Genomic DNA, 27,134 nt, shown 5'->3' on the forward strand with positions numbered 1-27,134 from the left:
AATGAATAAATATATATCTAGAGTTGGAGAGTGAGTCCTTGCAAATCCCGCGAGTCAGGACATGCGCTTCGCTGCAAACTCTCTTTCATTTCAAACCCTCAACTGGGACTACGGGGCATCCGTTCTTGGGAGGATGTCTTGGAGGTTATTCTATGAGCCTGTACACGTGGCCCGAGCCCCGTGTGCACACACGCCTCTGAGAACCCTCTCTGACGCCTGTGACAAGCCTGACGAGGCCCCTCCTGAGTCTGCAGGACGTCATCACCTTCCCGGGCCTCAGTTTCCCCGTCCATCACAGGAAGAGCATTCTTTGCTGCAACGGCTCACGCCGATGGGGTCCCGAACCTTGAAGACCCGCCCAGAAGCCAGTGTTGCCCTTGCTGTGGTCCGGACGCCCCACGAGCCCACAGCCAGGAAACTGAACGTGGGAGCATATCCAGCTTATAGAAAGCTATTTTCCGGTAGAGTAATTCTGAACGCAGGTGATTTATTCAATATATGCCCGTTCTAGACACTCATACCTGGGTTACTTTGCAAAATAAGGTTATACTAATAGTCGCCGATTTTCTGTCGCTGGGAGAGAAAAGCGGCTCCCAGTGCAGGCCATGTTCTCACAAGTGTCTCTAGAAGGTGCTACGGCACCTTCCACGTGAAATGAGGGTCCTGGGAATGGACTGGTATGAGAACAAAAGGGAAAAGCACCCCCAGCCGTAGGGGATCAGACCGCAGCCGGTTGAGGCTATCAGCCTTGGCCAGGTCCTCTTATCCTGCCAGCCTGGAAACTTCTGGAGATAGTCCTGGGCGGCAGTGACCAGGGGGCCACGCTACGTGGCCCAGAACTCAGGGAGGTCCCTGCCCGGGGTGGGTGGTGGAGATGGTGGTGCGGAGGCTCCAGGCGTCAGTCGCCAGGGCCCCCCAAAGCAGGGGCACATTTGCGGTAGGGCGGTCCCCCACAGGCTCCCAACGTGGGGTTCCAGGACACTCCGCCTGGATGCCCCGCCCCCACCCGCACCTGCGGAGTTTCCAGCTGGAATGTGCAGGAGGGGAGCCGAGGCCTTGGCCGCCTGCCTGGCTCTCGAAGGGGAGCACGTGCATGGAAGTGACCTTCACAGACCTCACCCGGAAACGGGAGCCCAGCCGGCTGTGGTCTGTCCGAGGTCACGGCGGAGCAGGTGTGGAGGTCGGGACAACCCCGTCGGGACCTGGGGGCCCGCGGAGCTGGGCTTCTCCACTCTCCAGCTCGGGACAGTTTTCTGGACTCCTGGGGGTTTTGAGCCGGGCCGTGCTTGGCAAACCCCAATCTAAGACTGATTTCACGTCCTTATCTTGTTGCTTTCCTACTCAGGCATGAACCTTTACCGGATCAATGATTAATTTTTCTTGTCACTGGAGCCAGAATTTTCCCATATTTTTGACAAAGACATTCCAAGGCTGCCTGGCGTCTGGCCCACCCCACCCAGCAAGCAGAGCGTTCCCTTCCCAGCTCATCGGGAATTGCCAAGGCGGCCTCGTGGGCGTGAACTCCGTCCGCAGCCACCGTCTCCCCCCAGCAGGTGGCTGCAGGAGGGCTGGCCTAAGTCACCACTGCACCCGTGGATCGACGACCCCCGCATCAAATGAGAGATCAGCACCAGGTCACGGACAGGAAAGCCTGCTCTCTGGCAGCGAGCCAGGCTTCCCCTCTGCTCACCGGGACTCTGCATGGGGGCCAGCGGGGAACCATGGTGGGGTTTGGCCCCCCAGGCTATCCGAGCCCACTGGCCTTGTCACACCCCCGGCCCATCGCCAGGGCCTGCCAGCTGCTGCCATCCAGCGGGTGGGGGGGACCCGCTCGTCCCTGTTCAGGGCCGGACAGGAGGGCCTGTCGTCTGCCCTCTCCGCGTCTCCCGGGGTCTCCGGGGCACCTGTATGGCAGCTTCAGACGGGAGGAAGAAGAACCCGGCTTCTCCAGGCCTGGGGAGGGGCCCAACTCAGGGCTTAGGCCAGGTCCTCAGGAGGCTCCACAGAATGCGTGGTAAGACCCGCAGCCTGGGCCCGAGCCCCCCTGGAGCCAGGGGCACAGGCTGGGGCTCAAGGCCCTGAGTTGGTACAACTGGGCACTGCTGTCCCCTTGGCACGTGGACGCCTGGGGGCTTCCCATGGGCACCTGGTCCTGGTGGACGGCAAGGTACCTGCCGGACAGAGAAGCAACCACGCCGAAGGCAGAGGTCGGAAGAGGGGGGGATGAATTCCTCCTCAGCCCCCCTTGTTCTCAGGCGAGGGCGCCTCTGCTGCCCAGAGGACATCTGGCAATGTCCAGACACACGTCCGGCCGTCAGGACTTTGCGTGGGGGCTGCCGCACCCCACGTCCTCAGCACCCTGCGTGCCCAGGACGGCGCCGGCAGCCGAGGCTCCCCGGGCCCCTCGAGTCGGTACGGGCGCTGGGAGAAACCTGCTCTGAACGAAGAACACGAGGGGCCGCTGTGTGGGTCACTCCGCTCACCCTCCTGTCACCCCCTGGGGCAGAGACCCTGTGACCGCGGGGCCCCCTCACGGTCCTGATGAGCCCGTAGGCTGCAGGTAGACCGCGGTCCGAACGCAGAACACACGGGGCAACGGCGGGAGAGGCCGGGACCACTTTCCAGACGGGCACACTGAGGCACAGCATGGAAGGCCACCAACCGAACGGGGGGCTGAGGCGGGATCCAAATCCCGGGCTGTGGAAACGGGTCTCACGACCACCGTGCCACGGGCCACAAGCGTGGGCGAAGGGACTTCCCCTTCGGCCCCGCCCACAGCACAACTCAAAAATAGACCTTAAAGCAAAGTCCCGCCCTGCACTAGCTCCGGCCTGCAAACTCTGAATTACAAATGCACTTGGCCGCTTCCACACTGTCCCTGGCAATGCACTGGCCACCCCGGGAGGCAAAACTTCACGTATCTTTGCCACGCAAGGATGCCGAAGGCACTGAGGTCGTAAAACTTGCTGTTAGGAAGGGACCTGCTCGGGGAGTGTGCACGGCGGAGCACGAGGAGTGGTGGTTAATTAAATGACCTTGTGAATTTCTTTCCAAATCATAAAAAAGGGATAAACAGCATTGAGCTAGAACTCTTTCCTGGATGTTATTTTGGAGACGGAAAGCTGCCGAGCTGGCACATTGACCCCGGCATGGATGCGTCTGCCTGCCTGGGCGCCCCCCACCCCGGGACCGTCTCCACTGCTACAGAAACAGATTTGTGGGCTGCAGAAAACCTAAATCGTACACCTGCCGTTTCACAGAGCAGCCGGGTCTCAGCCCCGAGGGCTCCTGAAGCACCCGTGTCGGCTGCCCTGCTGGGAGGCCACCCCGGGGGACCCCCAGAGGCTCGAAAGGGACCCCTCCCTGCACATGCATTGCGTTGGCTCATCCCCAAGGACTCTGAGCCCTGCCCACCCAGCCTGGGCGCGCACCTGGCTTTTCTCTCCCTCCGACACCTGAATAAGTCTGCCTCTTCTGGGGCGAGGAGCTCACGAAGGTGTCTGAATGGGGAACGTGACGCTCGGCCCCAGGACACCTTGCCAGACCCCAGGACTTGCCACCTATATGGGCTTTGCGCCTGCCTGGGCCCTGGCCCGCGCAGGCAGGGGGGACGTGCACGCAGCCACCAGCGAGTGGCAGAGCTGGGCTCCCGTGACCCACGGGAGCAAACCCACGGCACCAACAGAGACTGATCCTGTGCAGGATGTTCACTCACCGGGAGGTTTCACACTGGGGCCTCCTGACAGGCTCACGGCCCGGATACGGACCCGCTTGGGGACGGTGAAGACCGAGACCAGGTCCGGGCGGGTCAGTGGGCTCTCGAAGGCCACCATGAACCAGCTCTGTGACCCCGGACGAGGGTCTTTACCAAGCAAACTGTGACAAGGGTGCCACTTGGGGTCGCTGGCAGCAGGGAATGAGGTGGGGCGACTACCCCGTCCACGACTCCCGGGAACTGCTGAGCACCAGCCAAAGGGTCGGGGCCGAGCAGGACCCGCGGGGTGGGGGTGGCGGTTCGGGGTGCGCCTTGCCTCTGCGCCGTGGGGAGTTCTGGAGTTCGAACCCTCTGGATCCCCCGGGCACCCGCATCCTCGCGAGAGGGTAAACCGGGCAGGATTCGGAGATGCTGAGTGCGGTCAGAGGGCACAGGGGGGCCAAGAGGGGGCTGGCCGCCCGCCGTGGGTGGGCCTTGAACGGCAAATCAGCTTCTCCGAGGACGAGGACACAGGGAAGCCCGTCCTGGGTCCCCCCCCCCCCCCCCAGGCGCCCAGCCCCACACCTCACACACACCGTGTTCCTTTTCATGTCCAGCAGGCCGCCTAATAACCAGACCCCGCGTCGCTCTTAATCCCTACTTTCTTTAAAAAATGGATTAGGAAAATCTCATCTGGAAAATTAATTAATGTGTGAATTCAACAAATATTTACTGAGCATAGCACTTTGTTAAGTATTTAATTTTTATGGAAGCCCGTCCCCCCCCCCCACCTCCCACCCCCGCCCCCATTCTTTCTATGGGTTTCGTTGCTACTTTCAACAGCGTCCTCCTCCGATTCAGCTCGCAAGATACGTTCCTGCATCTGGAATGGGCCACAGGGCACGTATTAAATCTCCACGCTCGGGCTGGAGACAGAGATGTAGAGAAATCCCCCGGCCTGATCACAGGTTGCGGGGGGGGGGGGGGAGGCAGGCATCCTTGGCAGTGGGGCGGGGGGGGCTCCTCTGACACGGGCGACCCGGCCCACGGCCTCCCGGGAAACGTGCGGGCAGAGGGAAGGAGCTCTTTGCAGCGCCCTTGATGTGTGCGTGCGATTGTGTCCGCTGTCATTCCCCCGCGGGCCTGGGGATTATTTTCAATGCCCCTTTTTCCCGCCCTCCGCCTGTCACTGGCTGTAGGTAAGTACATCCCCAGGAGCAGGCCCCGCCCCCCGCCGAACAAAAGTGGGCTTGCCCCCCCTTTCCCCAAGAAAAGAAGCCGAAGCCTTTTCATGGGCAGTGAATGGGGCCCCTCATTTAGGCCGTATTATACCCGGGCCTTCATTTCCCCTTCCCTTCTTTACCTCATTCAGGGGGGCTCTGACTTCAACTAATTCGATAACAATCCCGCCGGGCCTTCCCAGCCCCCGGCCCCGGGGGACATTGTCCGGGTTCGCGGCCTTCCCCCCGCGCCGGGCCCGCTCTCCAATTAGCCAACCGCTGGGCCCCTCTGTCCCCCTGCACTGCCTTCCTGCCGCCCGCCCACTTTTCACCGTGGCTTTCTGAGCTGGACTCCCGAGGGCCCCCGGGGGCGCAACCCCGCGCGGGGTCAGCAGACCTGGGGGCGGGCAGAGCAAAGACACGCGTCCGCAAGGCCCGCGCCGGCACCCTGAAACGCGACACAAACAGCCGGGACTCTGACCCCTCAGCCTCGCCGGTTCCGGGGTTCAGTCTCCCCGCGGCCGGTCTCCCCCTCTGACCCGAGCGTCACCGCTCCGGTCCCGGCGACCACTCCCCTCTCAGGTGCGAATACTACATCTTTTCTCCCCTTAATCCGTTTCTCCTGCTCGAGGAAGAGAGTTCCAGAGCCCCGCAGGGAGGCCCTGTAGGCTGGCCAGGGCCCGCGCGCACACAGACCGGGGTCCGCGGGAAGGCCGTGCGTCCGCGGGGGCAAGCCGGGTCCCACGTTCATGATCCCCCAGTGGACAATGTTGGCTCAAAGAACAACTGGCTGAAAAGACTAACCCTAAAAAGTATCTTACTGTTATGACCCGGGCTGTGATTCACCAAACCCCTCCCGGGGTCCCTTCCGGGACCTGGAATCCACAGGCACGGCTCCTGGCCGGGGGTCTCGGGCACGAGCGTTCCTTCAAGGACACCAGGACCAGGCGTCGTAGCAGCATCTCCCGTCACCTATGGTACCTGGGAATGACCGGGCCCAGGTGTGTTTGATCTCTTAGGAGTCTGCCTGGGTTGCATTCTGCGCCCCCAAGGTTCGTGTGTGAAAGCCCTAACCCCAGGCCCCGCAGACTGGGGCCTTACGTGGAAATAGGGTCAATGTGGACGTAATCAGTTAAGGTGAGGCCCTGTTGGGGCATGCAGGGCCCAACGTGACAGGCGTCCCCACAGAGAGGGGCACACTGTGCACCTGCGATGCCGTGCAAAGATGAAGCCAGAGGTCCTGGGGTGATGTGTCCACACACCAGAGATTTCTAGCAAACCACCGGATTCGGAGACGGCGCCCTGCGGACGCGCCGACCCCGGGACCTCCGGCCTCGGGGGCTTTGCCGGGGCGGCCGCCCCTCCTCACTGTCAGGTGCGCAGGGACCTGGAATCCACTCGGCGAATCTTTCCCTCCACTGCTCTGTTCAGAAAGTGCCTTGGAAGGTGGGCTCACCAAGACCGTCTGGGCAGCAAAGTCAGTTTTGGGGAGGCTCCTGATCACGTACTCAGGCCAGCGTGTGGGGGTGCATGGAGCCGTCGAGGGTCACTTCTGATGACTGCCATGTGCGCCCTTCTGCACAAGGGCCCGGAGGAAACACAGGAATGAGCCAGGGGCTCGGGTCCGGGGGGCGGCTCCTCCACACCCGCCAGGAAGAAGCCAACAGGGGCCGGTTAGCTCATGGGGGACACAATGCCCTTGTGGAGAGAGACCGTGGCCCTCGCTTGGGGGTGCGCCGCCAGCTTCCATCAGACCCTTCCTTCCCCCCGCGTGAAGACCAGGGTATTCAGGTGACAGGCGGGGGATGGGAGGCGCCTTCAGGCCGGCGGGTGTCAATCCTTGCTTCACAGGCGGGGAAGCCGAGGTCAGAGGCGAGGACGGCTTGCTGGAGTCTCAGAAGCACCGTGAGTCCGAGCCGCCTTCCTCTGTGCACCGCGCCATCTCAGAAAACCCCGCAAACTATCTGAAGCTTACGTGAGACGCACGCGAAAGTCTTGGAATGGCCATTCGGTCCCTCACCTGCTTGTGCGTTAGAGCGCGTGACACGGTCCCCGCGATTAACACGAGGAAGGCTGATGACGTGGGCCTTTGCGCTCACAGCCCTGACCCCCGCCGCGCCAGGGACCGGCCGGGCAGCCTTCTCGGTGCTCCTACGTCTCCCAGCATGAGGCGCGCCCCGTTTCCTGGAAACGGGTGAAGGGAAGTGAACCAGCCTCAGGTCTGAGCTGGACGCAGCGCCCCAGGTTACCTGCTCTTTTAGCAGCATCCGCTACCCTTCCTGAGACTTGGTTTCCCGTTATGCAAGGGAGAGGACGAAAATCCACCTGGAGGTAATGGGGGGGCAGGACAACACCTCCCAGGGAGCACCTCCAGGTGAGGACCACGGAGCTGTGCTGTCTGGACCCTCAGAAAGGGGCCCGTGCAGACGGCCACCCCCAGAGAGGGGCTCCCCACCGCACGTGGGCTCTGAGGACTGTGGGGGGCACCCTGGAGCAGCGTGACCGTGCTCCCTGAAGCCGGGGCAGCTGGAAAGCCCTCCTGCCCTCAGCCGAGGGGCTGTGCGGGGTCCTCGTGTACAAAGGCACCGCTCAGACAAGGAAGCCAGACGAGCCGGGGCTGCGCCTGAAGGCCCCAGAGGAAGGGGGCCGTCCGCAGGCAGGGGAGCCCCCCGGACGGGGACCCGCCCCGGGCGCTGGAAGCGGAGGAACCGAACACGCGGCCGGGTGCGGGGCGCCACGAAGGCCGCCCTGGGCCTGACGTGCCTCCTGGCTCGCGTTCCTTGCCTTTAATGTATTTCAAATTCCAAGTAGGATTAAACGAGGGAGTCAATCCAAGACAGACAGACCCTAAAGCATCGGGGAATTCTGGTTTTGCTCTGGTTTCAGCGAGAGCCTCGCGTCTCCAGACAGGCCCTGCTTGTGGGCCTCGGCTCCTTGTGAGGCTGGAGGTCTGCTGGAGGGACGCACGCTCACTTGGCGTCAGGGAGCAGGCACCTGCCAGGGGCGGAAGGACACAGACCACCCCCTCGGGCGCCTTGAGCCCGCTGCTCCGAACGGCCGGCCAGCCCGCGTCCCCGGCATCGGTGGGGATGCCCCGTCCTTAGCGGTGGAGTCCAGACCTTGTCAGGGACCGTGCCCCAAGGGCCACCTGACTGACGCTGGCATCTTCCGGCACGACGTTCAGTGACAGCACCGAACACGGAGGCTCAGCGGCATATCCTCTAGGTGTTTTCTCCCAGAGCCCCTAACCGGGCTGGCCAGGCACCCCAACTCCCACTGAATTTTCAGGAGCCCCCACCTCATTCTGCAGGTCCCACCAATGGCTTTGAGGTCTCTTAACGTACTGGAATCTAAAGGAAGCCACTGGCAAAGGGCCACGGCCACGGCGGCGTCCCACAGGCCGGCCAGACCTCAGGTGCCGAGAGGAGCCGGCCGAGGCTCGCCTTCCCCGAGACCAGCCCTCCCCGGGGCCGTCTGGCCGCGCGGCCGGGCAACAGAGGGGCCCCTGGGCAGCCGCACCGCGGGCTCTCCCTGCCGGAAGGTCGGAGGTGAGCCCTCAGCCTCCTCGGAGAGTCAGCGCCATGGTTACCTTGGCGGGCGGTCTGGCATCACAGCCGACTGTGCGTCCGGGAGACGCGAGGTCTCATTCTTCAGGTGACCCCGAGAGGCCGCGACGTCCGCATTTCCCGGGGACGTAGAGAGACGCAGACAGAAGGTGGGGCTGCAGCCCTGAGCCCTTCACGGGCCAGTGTCACCTTGGAAAGCTCAGATTTGAGACAGGGTCAGCAGGGGCCCCCTGGGACCGCAGAGGGAGGTGACGGCCTGGGTAGGGGTCAGGACCCGCTGCCGTGCGCCCTCTGGCTCCTTCTCGGTTGGCGAGCCCTCGGGTGGGTGGGACCCGCGTGGGGCGCTCGGGGGCTCAGCTGGCTCCCCCTGGGCTGGGCACACTCACGTCCTTGTCACCTGGTGAATCTTCACGCACACGAGGCTTGGTGGAAGTTCACTCCATGGGACGCTCCCGTGTGAACCAAGTTCCAGCCACCAGAGCCGTCGGAACCTTCTAGAAACGTGGACCTTGGGAAGGTCCTCAGCTCCAAGGTCTGGCCCAGGAGAGGCCTCTGCTCCCTGGTCCCTGCCCGGGACTCCGCTCTCTGGACAGGGCAGGAGGGAGGATGGAGCTGGTAGCTCTGTGGGCAGACCCGTGGCTGTCACCCCCAATGGCGTCTCCTGGGGCTCCGGGGCCTGCAGGCCATTTCATATCCTTATTGTTATTTCCAGCCATGATCCCCCTCGGCACATGAGGTTTTACTCTGGCGCAGAAGGAGGCCAGGGGAGGGGGCTCGGCCACCCACAGGCCCTGCCCTCTTCACCTGACTGCAAACACCTGACTGCGTCCTACCGGCCGGTCCCTCCCTGCTCTTCCCACGGCCATTTCCTGCTTTCGCCCTGACCCGAAGGTGCCCGTGGAAGGGGAGGACCCGCCAGGCATCCTCATCCCTGTCCCCTCCTGGCAGCCGCCTCCGGGGCCTCCGCTGAGTGCCTGGCTGAAAGCAGGCTGATAAATTAGTCTAGAGGGAAACAAGGCCGCTCCTACTTGTAAAAGGTCATGGCGACTTTGTTCTGGGTGAGGGTTTATCTCGGCTGCCGCAGGGACAGACAATGCCTCGGGCCTAAATGGCAGAAATCTTAGCTCCTCGTGAAATGACTGTGCTGATAAACCCGAGGGACTTTAGAAAGATCTAAATGGGCAGGAGTGATGCGGGCTTCTGGAGCAGGGCCGAGCAGAGAGGACACAATGGGATGGGCAATTAAACTGGGCATTAGCCCAGACGGGAGAAGCGCTGTCCTCCAGCCAGACGCAGGTGGTTCCCGAGGCAGCAGGACACGCACGCGGGACCCTCGAAGGGCCGGGAGCTGCCGCTGGGGCTGGCCTCCAGGGTGACGGGTGTCTGGGCCCGGGCCAGCGCTGAGGGGAGCCGGGCCCCTGGCCCCTGAGGGTGACATGTGGCCGTCCTGGTCTCAGCATCTTCCTTCCTGGAGGAGGAGACCCCACCAGATACACGAGCGTGTGTCCTGAGGGCTGATTTTTAAAAGTCCCTTTCAGGCTCTTTCATTCGCAGTGCTCTAAATGGTGTGAAAGGCGAGACGGGCGCTGCCTGGAGGCCGTCCCTCGGCCTCCGCCCTGAGCCCAGACGGACCGCTTGCCCACAGAGAGGCTGCCCTGGGCTGACTGGCCCCTCGATCAGGGCAAACCCGGCGGGACCCAGGGGGCGCCGACGCCCTTCACCTGCCCGGAGCCGAGCAGTATGCGCACGGCCGTGCTGCCCTCCGTTTTGGCTGGGGCCGAGGTGGCCCGTGACATGCCGAGAACACATTCCTAACCCAGGGGTGACCGGTCACAGAAATTCTCAACTGGAGAGAAGCTCTGATAAGCAGGCCAGGCCTGGCTGGGCGGTTCACGCCCTTGTCCCATGACCCAGGGAGACCTTTTATGGCCTGAACGCCTGGGGCTCTCGTCTGATCCAGCGGGAAGGAGGCCCACGGAGGGGCCGAGGCCGTGCTGGGGTTTCCCAGGGACTCCCCCCCCCCCACTCCTCTCCCTGGGAGGCCTGCTGCTGGGAAGTGTCTAGAGTAGAACTTTCTCTGCATAAATGACGATGCTACAGATGCGTCATTCTGGCAGGTGTGCCCTCACCACTGCTTCCGGGGGGAGGCGGGGGGGGGCGGGGCCAGCCCCCAGGGGCCGCCCTCACCACTGCGGGCACGGGGGAACCGGGTCCCGGGAGTCTGGCCACTCGCCCCTGTGCCAAACTACTGCGTGACCCTGCGTGACCCCCTCTCTCCACTGTGAGACTGGCCGCTGGCCACCCCAGCAGTTTCTGGGCACGAAGCTGTGGCCACAGCCCCAGGAGGGGTCTCACCACTGGTCAGCCCTCAGGGGCCACCGTGTGGGGGCGAGAGCTCAGGCTGGGTGACGGTAGGGCCCCTGCAGCTCCTTGCCCGTGGAGACGGCCCCACCCCCACTCCCTCTACAAGGCCCTGATAAGGTCTACGGTGAAGAAAGGCTCTGTGGCTACCTGGTCCCACACCTGCAGGAGAATGTCTCTCTGGGGTCGCAGGGGTGAGGAGAGGGAGGCACCGGGAGGAGGGGGCAGGAAATTTAAGGTCAGCCCTCATCCGCCGAGTGTGCAGACCCTCATGGCTGATTAGGGTGCGCGTTCCTGGGGACCCCCACGGGAACTCGGATCCGGTATTTTGGCCCCAAATCTGCATTTTGAAAGTGCCATAGGGATGCTCAGCACACCAGTTTGGGACCCAAGCCTGAGGTGAGCGGCTGGGGGGGGGCGTGAGGGGTCTGCCCCTCCCTGGCCTCTCTCTTTCCGGCCAGAACAAAACCTTGCGTGCAAAGGGCGATCCAGACTGTGCCTCGAAGGCTGCCCGGCTGGGACGGGTTCCTGCCCGGACACGTCTCAGACGCACCCAGGCCCCGGGCGCTCGGGGCCGAGGCCGAATCCTGACCTCAAGGCTCTCTCTGGGGCCTGGAGAATTCCACGTCATGATGCCCTGCCAGGCCCTGCTGCAGCCCACGGGGCTGGGACGTGGGGTCGTCTCCGAGCGGTGGAGTAAGGGCCGGGACCAGGAAGAGGGTGTGTAGACTTCATGTGGTGCACAGTAGGTGCCCGGCCGACTCGGGCCTTTCCTCTGGTCTGCACCACTGGCCACGGGTCTGCCCGGCCTCGCCAGGTGCCCTGTCACATTCCCCCTGTGAGCGGTCAGCTCTCTTCCTGGAGGAAAAGTCGAGAGAAAGGGGGGGAGGGAAGAGGGGACAGAGCCTCGGGAGGCGGCGAGCAGGGCCCAGCCAGAGCCCCACGGGAGGGGACCCGAGCTGCCCAGCCTCCCCTCCGCCCCGCTTCCTGCCCACGACCCCCGTCAGGATTTTCCGCGTTCACAAGCAGCCCTTCGCAGAGTAGGGGTGGGTTTGCTTGGTTGTCACTGGTGTGAGAGAGACGCAGAGGGTAAAATACCATTTAAGAAGTTGGTATTTGGGGACGTCTACTCGAATATGAAAAGAAAATATTTATTTCCTTTTTCGCTTGTGAATCAGAATGCTCTATTTAAAGAAAGTACCCTCTGCTGGATTGCGGCTGAGTTATTACCCCTTAAGGAAATAAAGGAGAACAGTATCAGGGAGGTATTCTTAGTTAGTCATTCTCTACCCTTTTTTCTGAAATTCCTTATATACCCGCGCCTCGGAGCCCGGCCAAAGATAGTGCAGGATCTCATGGCATTCTTGGGCCAAAACGTCTGGACCCAGTGTCACGGTGCTCGGGGGTGATGGCGGAGGGGTTGTGCTGAGTGGCTCCAGGAGACCGAGGAGACTGAGTATGGGTCTCTATGCACCCCTACACCCCCCCGTGCACAGCGAGCCCAGCCCGGGCCCCGTTCCCACAGGACGCGGCCCCTCAAGTCCAGAGTCCCATTGGTCGGCCCCAATACACCACCGTCCAGGTGTTGTTTCCAAGGGTGTGAACGTGCACTGAGTCACCCATCTAAGACTTCCAGAACGTACGGTCAGCCTCCTAAACGGATTCAGAAAATCATTGGGCGGCGGGGTGGGGGGGAAGCCCATGCAACGTTTCTCAGCCTAAAATAAAACTCCAGACCGCCCTAGACAGAGGGGGAAAGCGCCAGGGAGAGTCAGTGCCAGGCAGGGGAGGGAGAAGCAGAGAGGATCTGAGACTCCCGGGTCCCGGGGGGTAAGATGCTGCCTGCCGGTCCCCAGTGCGCAGAGAGAGAGGACAGCCAAGCTCTGGGGCTGAGAATACCATGTTCGAATACTTAACCCGCGAGGCTGTCAGACCAGCGGGAAGCCGCACAGGGAGCCTCCGCGATTCAGGGGGGCCACCCTCTCCCGGCGCCCACACGGCCACTGCTCTTGTGCCACTGTTGGCATTACAAGTCACACGGTCTGAGAGCCACCCCAGCCTGTGTCTGCTCCAGGGTGGGAGACGCTCAGAGGAGGCTCATGTGTGAGCCCTGCCCGGGGGGCGCATGTGCACGGGTGTGTGTGTGGGCCTGGTGTCCTTGGAGCAGAGCCTGGTGTCCCTGGGCTGGGGGCTGTCACTTCTCAAATCACCTGGAGCGCCCGCGGGAACTCCCAGGTCCAGCTTTCTTCTCCCGCCATCCTGGGGCCGAGGGGCCTCCCCGGCTGGCTGGGCCTGAAGGGCCTGGGGTCCCGTGGCTATTGACGGCTCCTGGGCAGAGGAGCACCCTGCCCGCTGACCAGGTGACCCCGGGTGCACGAGCTCTGCTTCTGCAGAGGCTGCCGGCAAAATGAAACACCCACGGGTCCGAACCGGCCTCCGGCCACTGTTGGTGCTTCTGCTGAAGGACAAACCCTTCCTCCCCGAATCCTGGGGGATGACCGAGCCTGGCTGTGGGAGGTGCCGGCTGCCCCGTCCCCTTTGGGGCTGGATAGGAACCCACGGCCCGAGGGGTCAATACAGGGGGCAGGGTGCTGGGGAAGGCGGCTTACTCTTCCGGAGACATCAGACGCCTCGAGGGGCTTGACGGTAATGTGGCGACTACACGGGCCCAGCTCTGGGTCCACCCTCGTTCTTGTTTGGTCAACTGTGTGGTAAGGACTAGAAAGAACGGAAGCAGGTTCCCGAGAGCCTGGGGAGCTCTGTCTCCAGAGGGAGGTGGGTCCTTGGTTATGAGAGGGCACCCTCCTGCCTGGGCTCAGACCTACGGCAGAACTGGCCCCAGCTCCTGACCCGGCCCCCGGTGGGGGCGAGGTGGGGGGGCCTGGTCCAGGTCCCGCAGCAGCGGCAAACTGTTGTGGCAATGACCATGGAGAAGGGGAGCCTCGAAACTCCATCTCCTTGCCCCCTGGCCCCCAGCCAAGTCCCTTGTGATAAGAGACCACCCACCCAGTACGTGCACGTGGGACCCTGAGGCTCTGAATCGAGGGGTGCGCTCGTTGAGAGAAACACAGTTCTAGAGGGGAGGGTTGGCGGCTTAGGGCTTCCTCTGACGCCCAGAGCCCGGGAATTAATCCGGAGCCTGCTAACTCAGAAACTGGGCCAGAAATCACGTGAGAAGTGTCCCCTCAGTTGCCCCAACGCGCACTCGTGGAGCCAGCTGCCCAGAGCTGCCAAACCTAGACAGGGTGGACGGGACACCTCCTGCCCTTGGAGGCGGGGCACCCAGTCTAGGGTTTTCAGCAAAAACCAAGGTGTGCGTGCGTGTGCTCGCGTGCGTGCGTGTATACACTCACATGACCACACAGGGGCGAGTCTGGGTTCACTTCTGGATGTGGAGGAGAGAGGCACAGGTGTTTGAGGTGAAGGATGAGTGGTGGGGAAGAAGGAAAAGAGGTTCCCTGTAGAGACCCTGGATCCGAGGAGGAGAAGGAGGCCTCGGGTTGGGGGCCGGGAAAGCCTCCCGGGTCCTTGGAGCAGCTAGTCGTCGGCGCTGTGCTTTCACGCGTGTGTCACCGCACCTCCGAAAGCCCCCCGGAGACTTCCATCCGGAGGCGGGAGAGGCTGCTCGGCCACGCGGGAGGCAGCCCAGTGCCCGGGGAGCCAGCGGGACGCCCCCTGGGCCTCGTCGCCAGCCTCCGCTCCAGTCCAAATTGAGACCTCCGAATTTCCTGTCGTTTTAAGGATGCTCGGCAGCTACCTTGGAAAAGAAATCATTGCTTTTCTAAACATACACGTAGGTGGACAAGCACGGACACCCAGGGAGTCAGCTTCCGTTGCACCCCGGGCCCTTCTCCAGGGCTGTGTGTTCCGGATCATAATGTGATCTTAAATGCACGGCAATCTCTCAGCATCTGAGAGCGCAGGGCCGCGTGGTAGCTTTTGCCTGCACAACCCGCCCCCCCGCCCCGCCCCCAGCCTGGCATCTCTGGGTATGTCCTGGCACCCCAGGGTCTACAGGGGGCAGGGGGGTCCTGGCCCTCGGCAGAGCCTGCCAGCAGGCCCCCGGGGACCCGTGGGGGAGTGGGCCTGGGGGCTTTGTGATCGAGGCGTTGGAGCATCAGAGCAGCCTGCGGCCTCGGGGCCCTTTTCCCCTGTGACCCCCAGAGCTTCCCATGTGGCCCCGGCCCAGACACGGCCTGTTTGTCGACTGAACAAATGAACACGTGTGTGAACATTCAGAAAGTAAAGCCAAGGGGTGAGGTAATCCATTGGAGTGAATTCTTCAGATAAATGAAACCCCATCAATTCACGTTACCACTTCCCCCCAGCCTCTTACAGGGAGGCAGGCACACTTATTCAACAGCTGATGTTAAAGTGCCCGTTACGGGCCAGGCAACGCTCCGGGCACTGGGGACGCTGCCCTCAGCTGGCTTTCCAGGGGAGACGACGGGCTCTCAAGGAGGAGACGAGCCAAACTCGGGCAGTGTCGGGGTGAAGACTGTCCCTGCCCCCCCAGGGGCCGGCACGGTGCCCCCCCCCCCACCGGCCACAGGCCCTGCCCGGGGGCAGGTGGCACCCCCAGGAGCCCACTGCCTCGGGCTGTCACTCGCAGCCAGCTCTTAATTAGCAAAATAAGCCCCACGATGATAAATGTCATGATTTACTCAACAAATGATCAAAATCATTGTTTTTTCAGACCCCAGGGCAATCAAATGCAATCACGGGGTGATTTATTCTGGGCAGACTGAGTGGTGGCTGCATTAGCCAGCAGGCTGCGTCTGGGCGGAGGGGGCGGGGGGTTTGGGCGCCTTCCCAGGCAGGGGGACAGACCACCGCCCTCTGAGATGGATCCTGGGGGTCGTTGCCACGCACCCCACACTCCCATCTGGACACAGGGCTGGGGTGCAGGGGACACTCCTGACGTGGGGGTCACTCCCTGCCATGTCCCAAACCACCAAGGAGGAGGGAGGTCCAGGGTCACTGGCTGTCCGATGAGCGCGTGGGACGGGAGATACAGGGGACAGTCGGAGGGACCTCCCCATGCATGCCCGTTACTGCCCCCGTGACCTGGAGCCTGAAGGTCGTAGGTCACCCATGGCGCCCCAGTGGGCAGGAGACACGCTCTTGCCAGAAAGGTCACATCACCAGAAACCACGCGGTGGCCAGGCACCGCGTCCATCAGGAAAAGAGAAAAGAAAACAGGACCGTTTGGTCTGATTTCCAAGGAATGGTCCGGAAGAAGAATGTTGTTCTCAGAGTAGAAAGAACATTGTTGCCATGGTGCCCCAAAATGACGGTACGAATATCCTATTTGACCTTGATTTCAAACCAGTCCTCCAGCGGATGCCTGGCCAGTGTCCGGGGTCCCTCTGGCTTCTCCCTCCCGCCTGCCCTGGGGCGCAGACCGTGCCCCGTCTTCCCTGGATCTCCTCTGTCATCTTAGCTAACCCGTCATCACTGGTTCTCCTCAGGAAACGAGTCCTGTGGAAATTGCAGCGAAATCAAAGCACCCTGATCCGTAACACTTAAATGCCGGCGCGAGAGCCAACAGTTATGCGTCTAAAACTCGGGCCGCCGCAGGATGATGCGCGCACTGGGGTGTTGTCGCTGGGACGGGCCTGGGACCGTCCTGGCTGTGACCAGAAGGCCCGCGGAGGGCATCTTCGAGGTCAGAGTGCCTTTTAGCATTCATGGCTCCGAGCTCCCCGGAGGCCCCTCTCCTGTCCAGAGCCACAGAAGGACCCGGGCTGGGACCCTGTTTGCCCAGGCAAGGACGGGGCCTAACTGAGATGGGGCACCTGGGCCGGCCGGCCTGCCAGAGGAGGGTACAGGGTCACGCAAAAGGGCAATAATCTGTTTGCAGGTGACAGTGGGGAATCCAGCAAGGGCGGCTTAGTTACATCAATTTTCCGGTCCCAAAGCCCCAAACGGAGGTCCGTGGAGCTAGAAAGAAGCCACCCGGACCTTACGTATTTCAGGGAAAAGTGGGTTTTCCCTGAGCTTTCAGGGTGCCTGCCTCCTCCTCTCTCTCCTTGGGGGAGACGGAAGCTGCCCGTCCAAGTCGGCCATCGGTCCTCCGTCGCAAGGCGCAACACAAACACGGCTGGGACCCCGTGTGACGGAAGGCCACCAGCCCCAAGACAGATCCCAGAGGCAGGTAAGCAGCGCCCGAGCTCACAGGGAAAACGAGGTCGGCCGAGATAATGCCGGGGTGCGTCTGGAAAGCTGTTTGAGGACATTGGGCTGTGCACACAGTCCTAAGTGCTGGCATGAAAGGCAGCTGTCAGGTCACGAGCACGGAACAAAGCCCGCTGCGAAAACGGGAGGCGCGCCGGGGAGGGAGAACGTTCCCTCACGTACGCGGAGAATAAGCACTATCGAAAAGTCAACAGGCGCCGGGCAGATCACAGTGACAGCAGGTACCAGGCCTGGCACCGAGCGAGCAGAAGCGATAGGGGCCATTTCTTTAGGGAAAGAGCAAACAGAAACGTGCATCAGCACAGACAAGAGCAAGGTTGCCTCAAGGTCGTCCAAAGCCCTACCTGTCGCGTGAACCTCTGCCCTCTCAAAGTAACCTGCTCATTCAACAGTCCAGATCCTTCTGAGCGTGTCAGAAAAGCAGCCTTAAATTCCTCTCTGGGGAAGCCAGGTGGGAAGGACAGGACAGGCAGGGTCTGCAAAAGGCCACCTTGCAGCCAAAGCCACTTACCTGTCACGTTGCTGGGAAAAGGCTCTCCTTGGCCCCCCGAGGGGCCACCCCAGAGCAACGTGCCCACAGAACGACTCTGATTTCAAACCCCTTCGCTACCCGCCCCACCCTGCTCCCAGGCCCTGGTCTGCTCTGAAGGTGACCCCGACCTTGAGGAGCACACACCCGTCACCAGGGGACGGACAGGCTCCCACTCCGGGGGTTCGGCCTCCTCCATTCCTTCATCCCTCTGATCAGCCCGCTGCTCGCCTGAACCCTCAAAGCCCCGCACGGAGCTCGGGGCTCTCAGCCGGTGCTCCATGTGCCCGGCGTCCACACCCCACGTGCCTCCTGCTGGGCGGTCGGGCTGCCAGTGTGCAGAAAGGGAGTGGAGACCCCACTTCTGCCGGAGACCCTCCTCCCCCGGTACCACCACGGGCATCAGCACACCCAGGGTCCTGGAGATGCTGCGGAAGGTCCTCAGCACAGGGCGCCTGGTCTTGAGGGCTGGGGAGCAGGGCACACACCTGGGCATCCCAGGTCTCCGGGAGAAATGTAGGCACAGGGGGCAATGTTTAGAAACCATAAAGCCTCCGGAGCGAGAGCAGACACGAGCCTGAGCTGGGGACTTTTCCCAGAGGCCCTGAGAGGTGGGGAGCACTGCCTCCCCTGGCCCTCGCTCCCCTGGTCTCCCCCAGGCAGGCCTCTCTTCCCTCCCTGGACTGTTCACCCCTTCCAAGAGCTGACCTCCAGCAAACACCGTGGAAGGGTCTGGGTTTACATCTGCATTTTCCACCCAGGCAGGGTCTCTGCGGAAAATACCACCGCGCGTCGCCTGTCGTGAAGCAGATCGGCTGGGGCCGGTGCAGAGAACGCTTTTGTGGGGCTCGGGGTCCCCATGAAGACCATCTTGAGAGACCCCCAAGCTGGGGCCTGGCGTCCCTCCTGGCCTAAGATACTTGCAGGGGGAGGGATGTTCTGGGGGTCATCGGCACCCCTCACCTAACGGTCTCCCCTCTCCCGACCGCACGCGGGCTCCGGAACCACCAAGCCGGGCCCAGATTGTGGGAGAGCGAATCCGCACACACCCCTCCCTGGCCGGATGAGACGCGCGCCCCACGCTGCCCGAGAGGTGGGGGCCCCGGCTGAGCAGGCCACGGCGGGCGGGGGCTTGGGGTGAGGCGCAGGGCCCTCTGGGGGCAGCACGGCCACCAGGCACACGTTGCAGGAGCGTTCCCCAGAGTGGAGACTCCTGTTCTGGGACACTCCATTAATCTGCACGGCTCTGCAGAGACCACGGCCTTAGCACCTCAGGTCCAGACGGGGAGCACGGGGGTGTTTTAAGACATGAGCTCATTAAAGACACATTTCCGGGAAGAGAGCAGGCACGGGGGCTGACAGGCGCCCACGAGGACCGCTGATGTTTGCGGACTCGCGTCATGCGAGCTGCAGGACCAAATAAGCCTGGGAAATGTGACATTCGAGCGCTCTCTCCGGCCGAGCCTCCCGCCTCGGGCAGCGCTGCTCAGCCCGGCTTTATAAATAGATGGAACACAAGATAAATGGCCGTGATCAATCATGCTCACACGGGAATGCTCACCTCCCATCCAAAGTCGGCCTCCTTCAACGTGGCCCGCGGTGCCACCATGTACGGGCCAAACCTCTCCCCGATTTCCATCCTCTTCTTGGCCCAGACCCCCAGGCCGGCCCCTGGGATAGAGGACTCTCGGAGCTCAAAGTCTGGCGGGATGGGAATGTCCTCAGGAATGTAGACGGGGGCCTCGTACGGCGAGCCCTCCTTGGGGGTGAAGTCCTCGCTGGTGGGGAAGGGGGACGGCGGCCCCATGGGGGTGGGGGACACGACGCTGTCCTCGGTCTCGTACTCCGCGCTCTCGCCAGCCAGCAGGTCTGGGTCAGGCTCGTGCATGTTATTTACAATGTCGCCGTCACCTGAAGGAGACAATGCAGTGTCAGGCTGTGTGGCACACCCTCCCCCGTGCGGGAGCCTCAGGGGGCCCCCGGGACACAGGACAGGATGGGGGCCGAGGGCTCCGAGACGCCGCCACCCCCTGCCCAGGACGCGTCCGCTCTGCCCCGCCCGGCACAAAGCGGCCCTCCCTCCGGGGACGCGGCTCTGCGGGGCTCCTTTGGGAACCGGGGTTCGGAACCGCGCGGCACAGCAGAGGTGTGCGTTTCCCCGCGGCCCCACGCCGCCACCAGAGGACGCGTCTGCCCCTTCTGCTTTGGGAAAGCGAGGCAAGGAGCTGACCACGCTCCACGAGTTTGGGAGCGGTGGGGAAAGCCGTCACAGGGGGCACCCTACCCAGGGCCAGGAGTGAACTATTCCTTCCAGACCATTCTGGTTGCCGTGTAGCCTTGGAAATTAGGGGTCGGAGACATGTCTCGGGTTCTTGGGATTTGGATTATATGAAATTTGCCCCGACACCTGGGCAGCACCTTGGTGGGGCCGGGGGCCCTGGGGATGGGGTTCCTGAGAGCCCGGTGACCTTGGGGCCAAGTTAAGACAGAGGTTTGCTGCAGGTCTCGGGGCTGCAGGTCACGGGGTCCGCCTGTCTGGTGCAGGCCTCTCTTGGGGTCCACCCTAGGAGAGGGTTGGGGCCAAGATTTTGCCACCTGGACAGACAGCAGGCCTGAAGCACAGAAGAGACAGTGAGAAGCGGGTCAAGGGAGGAGTGGGGTCAGCCAGGACAGCGGCTCTGCTCATAGAACGGGAAAGGGGGACCCAGACAGCTGGGTGGCCACAGCAGCTTATGCGGAGTCCCCAAGGGCACAAAACGCCCCGTGTCCGTCCTGAGACAGACAAACGGACTGTCCATCCACGCAGTGGAATATTACTCAGACACAAGAGGAACAAAGGCTGACCCCCACCCAGCAGACGTGCTGCTCGGCCAAGGGGGCCAGGCACAGAGCACACAGGGTGCGACCCACACGATCCGCTTGTAGAAGCATCCAGAAAAGGCAAATCCATAGAGACAGAGCTCATAATAGTGGCTGCTGGGGGCCAGGAGGGGCTGGATAATGGGCACGGGGGCTCCTCTGGGGGAAGAAAACATTCTGGACCGAGAGGGAGGCGGTGGTCGCACACCTTTGTGAATGTGCCAAAGGGACCGTTCACACTCAGGAGGGGGATTTGTGCTCATGCCGCGCGGCACGGGGAGCCAGAGGAGGGCTGGAGGGGTGAGGGCGCCGCTGACCTCTGACCTGGCTGCTTCTGCCTCGACGCCCCTCCCTGCCCCAGCCCCCCCCCCCCCCGTGGCTGCTGGATCAAGAGTCTCCTGAGGGGTGGAGGGTGGGGGGGACAGGGACAGGGACGGTGACCTCAGGGTCCTCATGCTGGTTGCAAACAGATCCGCCCGAGAAGTAAGAAAATGTTTTCTTTCACAAGAAACCAAAGTCTTGAAAAGACAAAAAAAAAATCATGGGGCTAATACTTATTTAATTTAGCAGCATTCACAGAAGTAATTATTCCGTTTTAAGTGGCCAATGGTTGTTCTCATTGACTCGTAGGCTCCTTTCAAAAACGCAACAACAGACCCGCAGCTCCCGCTCCCTCCACCGGGAAGATCCAAGTCGTTAGGTTTGAAAGAACACCCCCATAAACCTTCGCGGCGACTGCGCCCCACAGAAAGGTAAATTACAAGGGGGGGTAATTAACAAGCCGCCTCATTATCTGGGACTGGTAACTGCACGGGGCTCACAAACAAAACCAGGTTGGGAGCCCCCCCCCCACACCCCTGCGCGCTTCCCCAGCCTCGGGGTGCCGCGGCTTTGCCAGCGCAGAAAGTGGGGAGGGGTCCCCATCCTGTGCATATTCAGCTCAGGGCTCTCGTTCGGCGTTGGTTTTTATTTTTTTTATTTTTTTTATTTTTTCCTGTTTGAATTCTACTTCCCAAAACTCCTCACCTACTGGAGGAAAATCAGGGCTTTAAAGGCATGTTTAATTTACTGGCCGAGCAAACAGTTTAGGAGAGAAAGGTGGTGTTTCCTGCTGATTAAAGGCAGGCAGCACATGGCTGGCCTCCCACCCCCCGGCGGGCACAGGGGTTAAGTGATTGCCTGAAGCTGCCAGGAGAAGCCAGGTCTCCAAGCCGCGGCCCCTGCTGTTGGGGGAGAGAGAGAGAGAGAGAGAGAGCTCTCCTTTCACAGGTGGGGTGAGGGGACCTCATCAGCGCACAGGAGACATTCAGAGAAAATGAGGGGCAGCAAACAGCCCCAGGCCCTGGAGAAAGCAGCAAGCTGAGAGAGAGAGAGCCTTCCGGGAGGACCAGCACCAACTGCCCAGCTCCCCAGGGTCCCCGAGCAAACCAGCACCGGAGAGGCTGGACCAAAAGAGCATCCTTCCTCAGCCCCCTGCCCTGGGCACGGTGGGCATTTCCAGGGACGGGGCGGCGTTTTGCCCCCGGCCTCTGCCACCTAGGTCTGCAGGACGGCCAGCACATTCCAGCCAGCCCTCTCTCGAAAGTCAGGATGTAGAGCCAAGAACATGAGCTTTTTATGACTTTGGAAATATAGGCTGTGCAATGTGTGTTGTTTACTTGTCGGGAGAGCCAAGGTCCTTTATTTGGGTTTTGCGGTAATTTCAGGCTAAGGGTTCACGACAGAGTCCATCACTCCTAAAAATTCTTTTGGGAGACCTGCCCAAATAATAAAAGCGGGGAGGGGAGGGGAAGGGAGGGGAGGGGCAGGAGCCTGGAGCCAGTGAGCCAGCGGAGTCATCCTGAGCCTCGGCCCCAGGGCACCTGCACCAGGCCAGGGTCCCAGCCGGGTCACTGAGCTCTTGGTGAGTGAACTTCATGCCGAAACCCCGTTTGGAGGCCAGTCACGCGCTGCTCTATGCACGCACGACGGACATTCGGTCTCATCAAACGGGTCAGAGAAGCGAAACCTAGCCGCTCCCCGGGTCTGGACCACACCGGCTGGGAGTCACCAGGTCCTCAGTACCTCCTGCCCCGTGGGAGCCTCCGTGCCCCGGGTGGGAGCCTCCGCCTGTGGCTGGGGGACCAAGGTACCGGGGCCACCTTGCCCTCTGTCCTTCAAGGCTGAGGCATGGTACTCGGGCGGCCCCCACGGTGGTCCCGAAGGACATCCTGATGCTGGCCTGCGACGTCGTTGTCCTCTTGGGAACGATGACACTGCCCACTGCCAGCGGGCCCCGTGAGGGAATATGGGGAACCCTGCCCGCCCGCCATCCAGGACCAGCTCTCCCCCGCCGCCTTGGACGACTCTCCTTGGGCTCGCTGCCCTCCGGAACACGGATTCTTTGCCCCAGAGGTTTCTGCCTCTGGACACCTGAGGTGGCCGCGCCAGCCCACGGGGACGCGTGCTCACACCACCTCCCTGGGGCTCCCTCCCCGCGTCCCCGCACCCCTGCAGGCCCACCCCGCCGCCACGCGGGCTCCTTCGGCGCAGGGAGGCCCAGCGAGGGAGGAGGGCTGCTTCTGACACTTTATGCTTTTGCTCCCGGAAACTGTGGGGTCGAGGAGGAGGAAGACGGGCTCCTGGAGAGGGGCGGACTTCACACTGGGGGTGGCCCCAGGGCCCGCTAAAAATGGGCGCTCACGGGGGGAGAGGGCGGCCGAGGGTCAGCAGAAGACCAGGCGAGGCGTCCTTAGGGGCTGGGGCGGCCGTGGGCCTGTATCCCGGCTGTGGTGCTGCGTCCTCGGACCTCCCTGGGGTTAGAGCTAAGCGCTGGGGGGGGCCCGGGTCAGACCCCGCGCCCGGGGAGGTGTGCTGTGTCCGCATCCTACATCACGTCCCTGTGGGTGTCGTGCTACAGAGGTACCCCTGGGGGTCACAGGGCAAAGGGTACCCGGCATTTCTGTGTGTTTACTCTTTTTTAAAAAAATTGTTAATGTTTATTTTTGAGAGAGAGAGACAGAGCGTGAGCAGGGGAGGGGCAGAGAGAGAGGGAGACACAGAATCCGAAGCAGGCTCCGGGCTCCGAGCTGTCGGCGCAGAGCCTGACATGGGGCTCGAACTCACGGACCGTGAGATCGTGACCTCAGCCGAAGCCGGACGCTCAACCGACGGAGCCCCCAGGAGCCCCTCTGTGTGTTTATTCTTACAGCTGTGTGTGAACGCACATTATTTCAATTAAAATCTCTGATAAAAGAGCCCTTCCTCCAGAAAACGGCCGTTCTGTGTCCCACCTGCGTGCACATCCCGGGTCCTTCCCTCGGCTCTGGCGGTTTACGCGAGAGCACATTAACTATTCTCTCCTGTCACAGATGCCTCGGCGCCGGGTGCTGGGGGGGGGGGGGGGGGGGCAGGGAGGTGATGCTTTAAAACAACAAAACCAGCCTCTGAGGGTGACAGCTGTGTCCCCAGTAAACTCGAGAAACGCCAGGGGACCCCTTTCTCACGAGTGCACACATGGACGGACCGGCAGGCAGCCCGTGAGCGAAACTGTCAGGGAGGGTCCCCGTGACGCAGGCGGGAGCCGGGAGGTGTGGACCTCGCCCCCGAGTTCCTGCCGCGTCCCACCTGCCCGTCGGCACAAAAGGTTGTGCCGATCCGCCGGGACCCGGGTACGCCGTCTGGGTCACACTTGGTGCTGACGTTGGTGCCCGCCAGGGCTGGGACGGGGAGGCCGGCGAGGCGCCCAGCGCCCGGCCCTGTGACCGAGCCCCTGAACTCTGCCCCTTCTCTCCTTCGGGCCTGGCACCCTCCCGCGCCGGTGCCCCCGACAAGTTCTCAGGGGCAGGTCCGGCGGGAGCCCGCGGCGCGACGGGACGTCTGTGAGCCCGTTTCCCCAAGTTAAGACGGACCCAACATCATGCGTTCGTCAGAAGACTGGGCGTCACCACAAGATGCCACGGTGATCTGAAAATACTAATTCTTAGAAGCCCCGTGTGCTGTTGCCATTGTAGTTCGGGTCGGGAACGTGGACCCCACCTTCAGGAGGCCCCCAGGGGGTGGCGGACCGGGTGGTGCATGGGGCCTCGAGGCGGTCATTGGATTCACCCCAAGTCTGAAGCTTTCCTGGGAAGCTCCCCGCTGGACTCCTTGAACCCCGAGATTCTGCTGCATCTCAGGAGGGGCCCCGGGGAAGTGGGGAGGCCAGCGGCCGTCCCGAGAAAGGCCCACACCCGGCAGCACGGATGCAGGAACACAGGCAGGGCATGGAGAGGTCAGTGCCCCGAAGGCCACCCTCGTCGGCCCCATACGCGGTGGGAGGAGGGGCGCGGCCCCCTCACGGGCACCACCTTCTCGCCGCTGAGCTGCCCGCTTTACAGATGGGGAGACATCTGTAAACACCATCCCCACTGGTCTGGGGCGGGCCCAGCCTCAGGGAACCGGCAGCTAGATCTGTGGACCCCGCCCAGCGAGGGCCGATCACCTCGGGGTCTGCGGTCAAAACCAAAGTGTCCTCAGCTGATCTGATGATGACTCTCGAGGGGACACCAACGTCTGGAACTTGGGGGGAGAAAGGACCATGGGGAGAGGAGGGGAGGAGTTGCCACGGCCCCCAGGAGCTGAGCTGCTCAGGACAGGACCTCAGTGTGCGGACCCCGGCCCCACAGACCTGGGGGTGGACAGCCCTGCCCAGTGGGGACACGCAGGCTGACCACGGCCTGGCCCTGAGAGGGGGTGGCACACCTGCGTCCTGGATGCCCCGGGGTCCGGCCTGCCGGCTGCAGCCGCCTCGTGGGGCCCACAGAGCCCACGGAGGAAACCGTCCTTGTCACCCCACAGAACCAAGCCCCAAGAGGCCCTGTTGCTGGTCTCAGCCCTCAAAGCTCAAAGCTCAAAGCTCAAAGCCACCTCCCACGTTCGTCCTCAAAGGACCCCCAGCAGCCTGGCCTGGGCGGCCCCTCCTGTCCTCCGGACCCACCTGTCCCTGAGCAGGTGACAACGATGCTCCAGGCCCGGGCCCGGCCGGCTCCCCAAAGCTCTTGGGGACACATCTGGGGCTGAACATTGTGACAGACATCCTCCCCAGTCGGACAAGGTGCAGTGAGCGCTCTTGGCCCCCGCGGGGCACCACAGCGGCTCTGGGCCGGGGGCACTCCGCCTCCGAACCCAGAGATCCATGGCCGCCCCGTCAGAGAGGCCGCGGTTTCTTGTGGGCACTCCTGGTGCCCTGCTGGCACAGCCACTTAACAGACACGAGGACGCTTCTTGAGTCAAACGAATCAGAGTCACAGTAAACTGCACTGAGCTGGAAGCCAATCTGACGGTCGTCCCCGGTCTGGGGAACCCCAGGTGGACTCAGGAGCGAGGGCAGGACCTAAATGTCACCGCAGGCAAGCCCACACGGATGGCATCCCGCTGTGGGTCAGGCCGAGGTGCTCAGGGAACCGCGCCCAGAGAAGGAAGTCGTGCCCACCAGCGGCCCCGAGCGCCCTGCAGGGGAGGACCGCACCGGCCCAGAAGGCCAGCTGCTGAGCGGCAGGGGACGGGCCCTCTGAGCGCCCACACAGAGCCGTGACCCTGGGCAAACCCTGGAGGCTCCTGGTGATGGGTGGCCCTGCCAGGCCAGGTGAACCCAGCTGCTGGATGCTTTGGGGGTGTCCTGCCCCTCTCTCAGATTGGAGTCCCTAAGCCAACAGCCCCAGCGGTCCCCCGACCCCCCTCCAGACCCGCCCAGGCTGAAACGGGGTGGGCGAGGGGGGTCCGTGGGCACCCCTGCCGTGGCTCCCGCAAGTGAGGGGCCAGCCCACGCCAGACGGGCTGAAACGGTGGAGCGCACGTCGGGCGGACGGGGTCTAACACGGAAGGAGCCGCGTGTCCTTAAAACATCCAGAAGGTCACCCTGGAAATCCGGACCAGCGCCTGTCCACACGGCCCCGACCCACTCAGCTCTGACCCGCTTCCCACAAGCCCCGAAACCTGGCACGCTTGTTCGAGCTACCGGTCACCCCGTCATGTCCCGAGAGAAGGGAAATGGTGTCCGTGCTCCTCTGCTGGAGGCACTTACAGAGGAGGTGGCAAAGAAGCCGCCCGCGTCCCCCGGGCCCGAGCGCAAGAGAGACTTCCCAGGATGGTGCTGAGGGCTCCCCTCGTCCTGCCCACAGCTCTGGGCCCCCAGCTGCCTGCTGTCATCAACGGGGTCTCCGCCAGGTGACGGAGTTCAGCACTGCCACCGTACCTCTAAGTGCCCCTCTCTTCTGAGCACGGCTGGTGGGAGGGGGTGGTCTACACGGGGTCGCACGTGGAGGCCCCCACGGGTGGACTGCAGGCCTCTGGGAAGTGTGTCCCTCCCCGGGGTCGGTGTGGGCCCCGGGCCAGAAGTCGCCCTCACGGCAGCCACTAGCAACGGCCCCAGACCACGGTGTCTGCCAGGGAGGGCCTGGAGGAGCACAGGGCACCACCCCCAAAGCCAAGGCCAGCTTTCTGTGCCCTGGGGAGAGAGACACCTCAGCGGGCCTCCCCAGAAGTGGCCTTTATAGGTATCAGCTCAGTTCGGGGCAGCTTATGTACAGAATGTGAGGGTTGGCAGTGTGGAAAGCAGAATGTCCCCATCACAGCCCTGAGACCGTGGACAAGCACACCGTTCAATTCTAGAACCACTCAGCAGGGGCTCTGGAAGCAACCGGGGAACTACAGGCAGGCCTGCTCATAGCATTTTCTTCTCCTTAGTT

At 62.7% G+C, this 27,134-nt stretch overlaps 1 protein-coding gene across 5 annotated transcripts in view; it reads right to left on the bottom strand.

Annotated features, from left to right (window-relative positions):
• Positions 1 to 27,134, bottom strand: part of PRDM16 (PR/SET domain 16) — a 309,274-nt gene that overhangs the window by 188,872 nt on the left and 93,268 nt on the right. For all 5 annotated transcript variants that reach the window (XM_081796466.1, XM_081796464.1, XM_081796465.1 and 2 more), the window contains exon 2: positions 19,130 to 19,479. In XM_081796466.1, the coding sequence (XP_081652592.1) occupies positions 19,130 to 19,479 (350 nt within the window). The remainder of the gene's footprint in view (positions 1 to 19,129; positions 19,480 to 27,134) is intronic.

Source organism: Panthera onca, chromosome C1 (genome assembly GCF_046562875.1).
Source record: "Panthera onca isolate mPanOnc1 chromosome C1, mPanOnc1 haplotype 2, whole genome shotgun sequence".
Lineage (NCBI taxonomy): Eukaryota > Metazoa > Chordata > Mammalia > Carnivora > Felidae > Panthera > Panthera onca.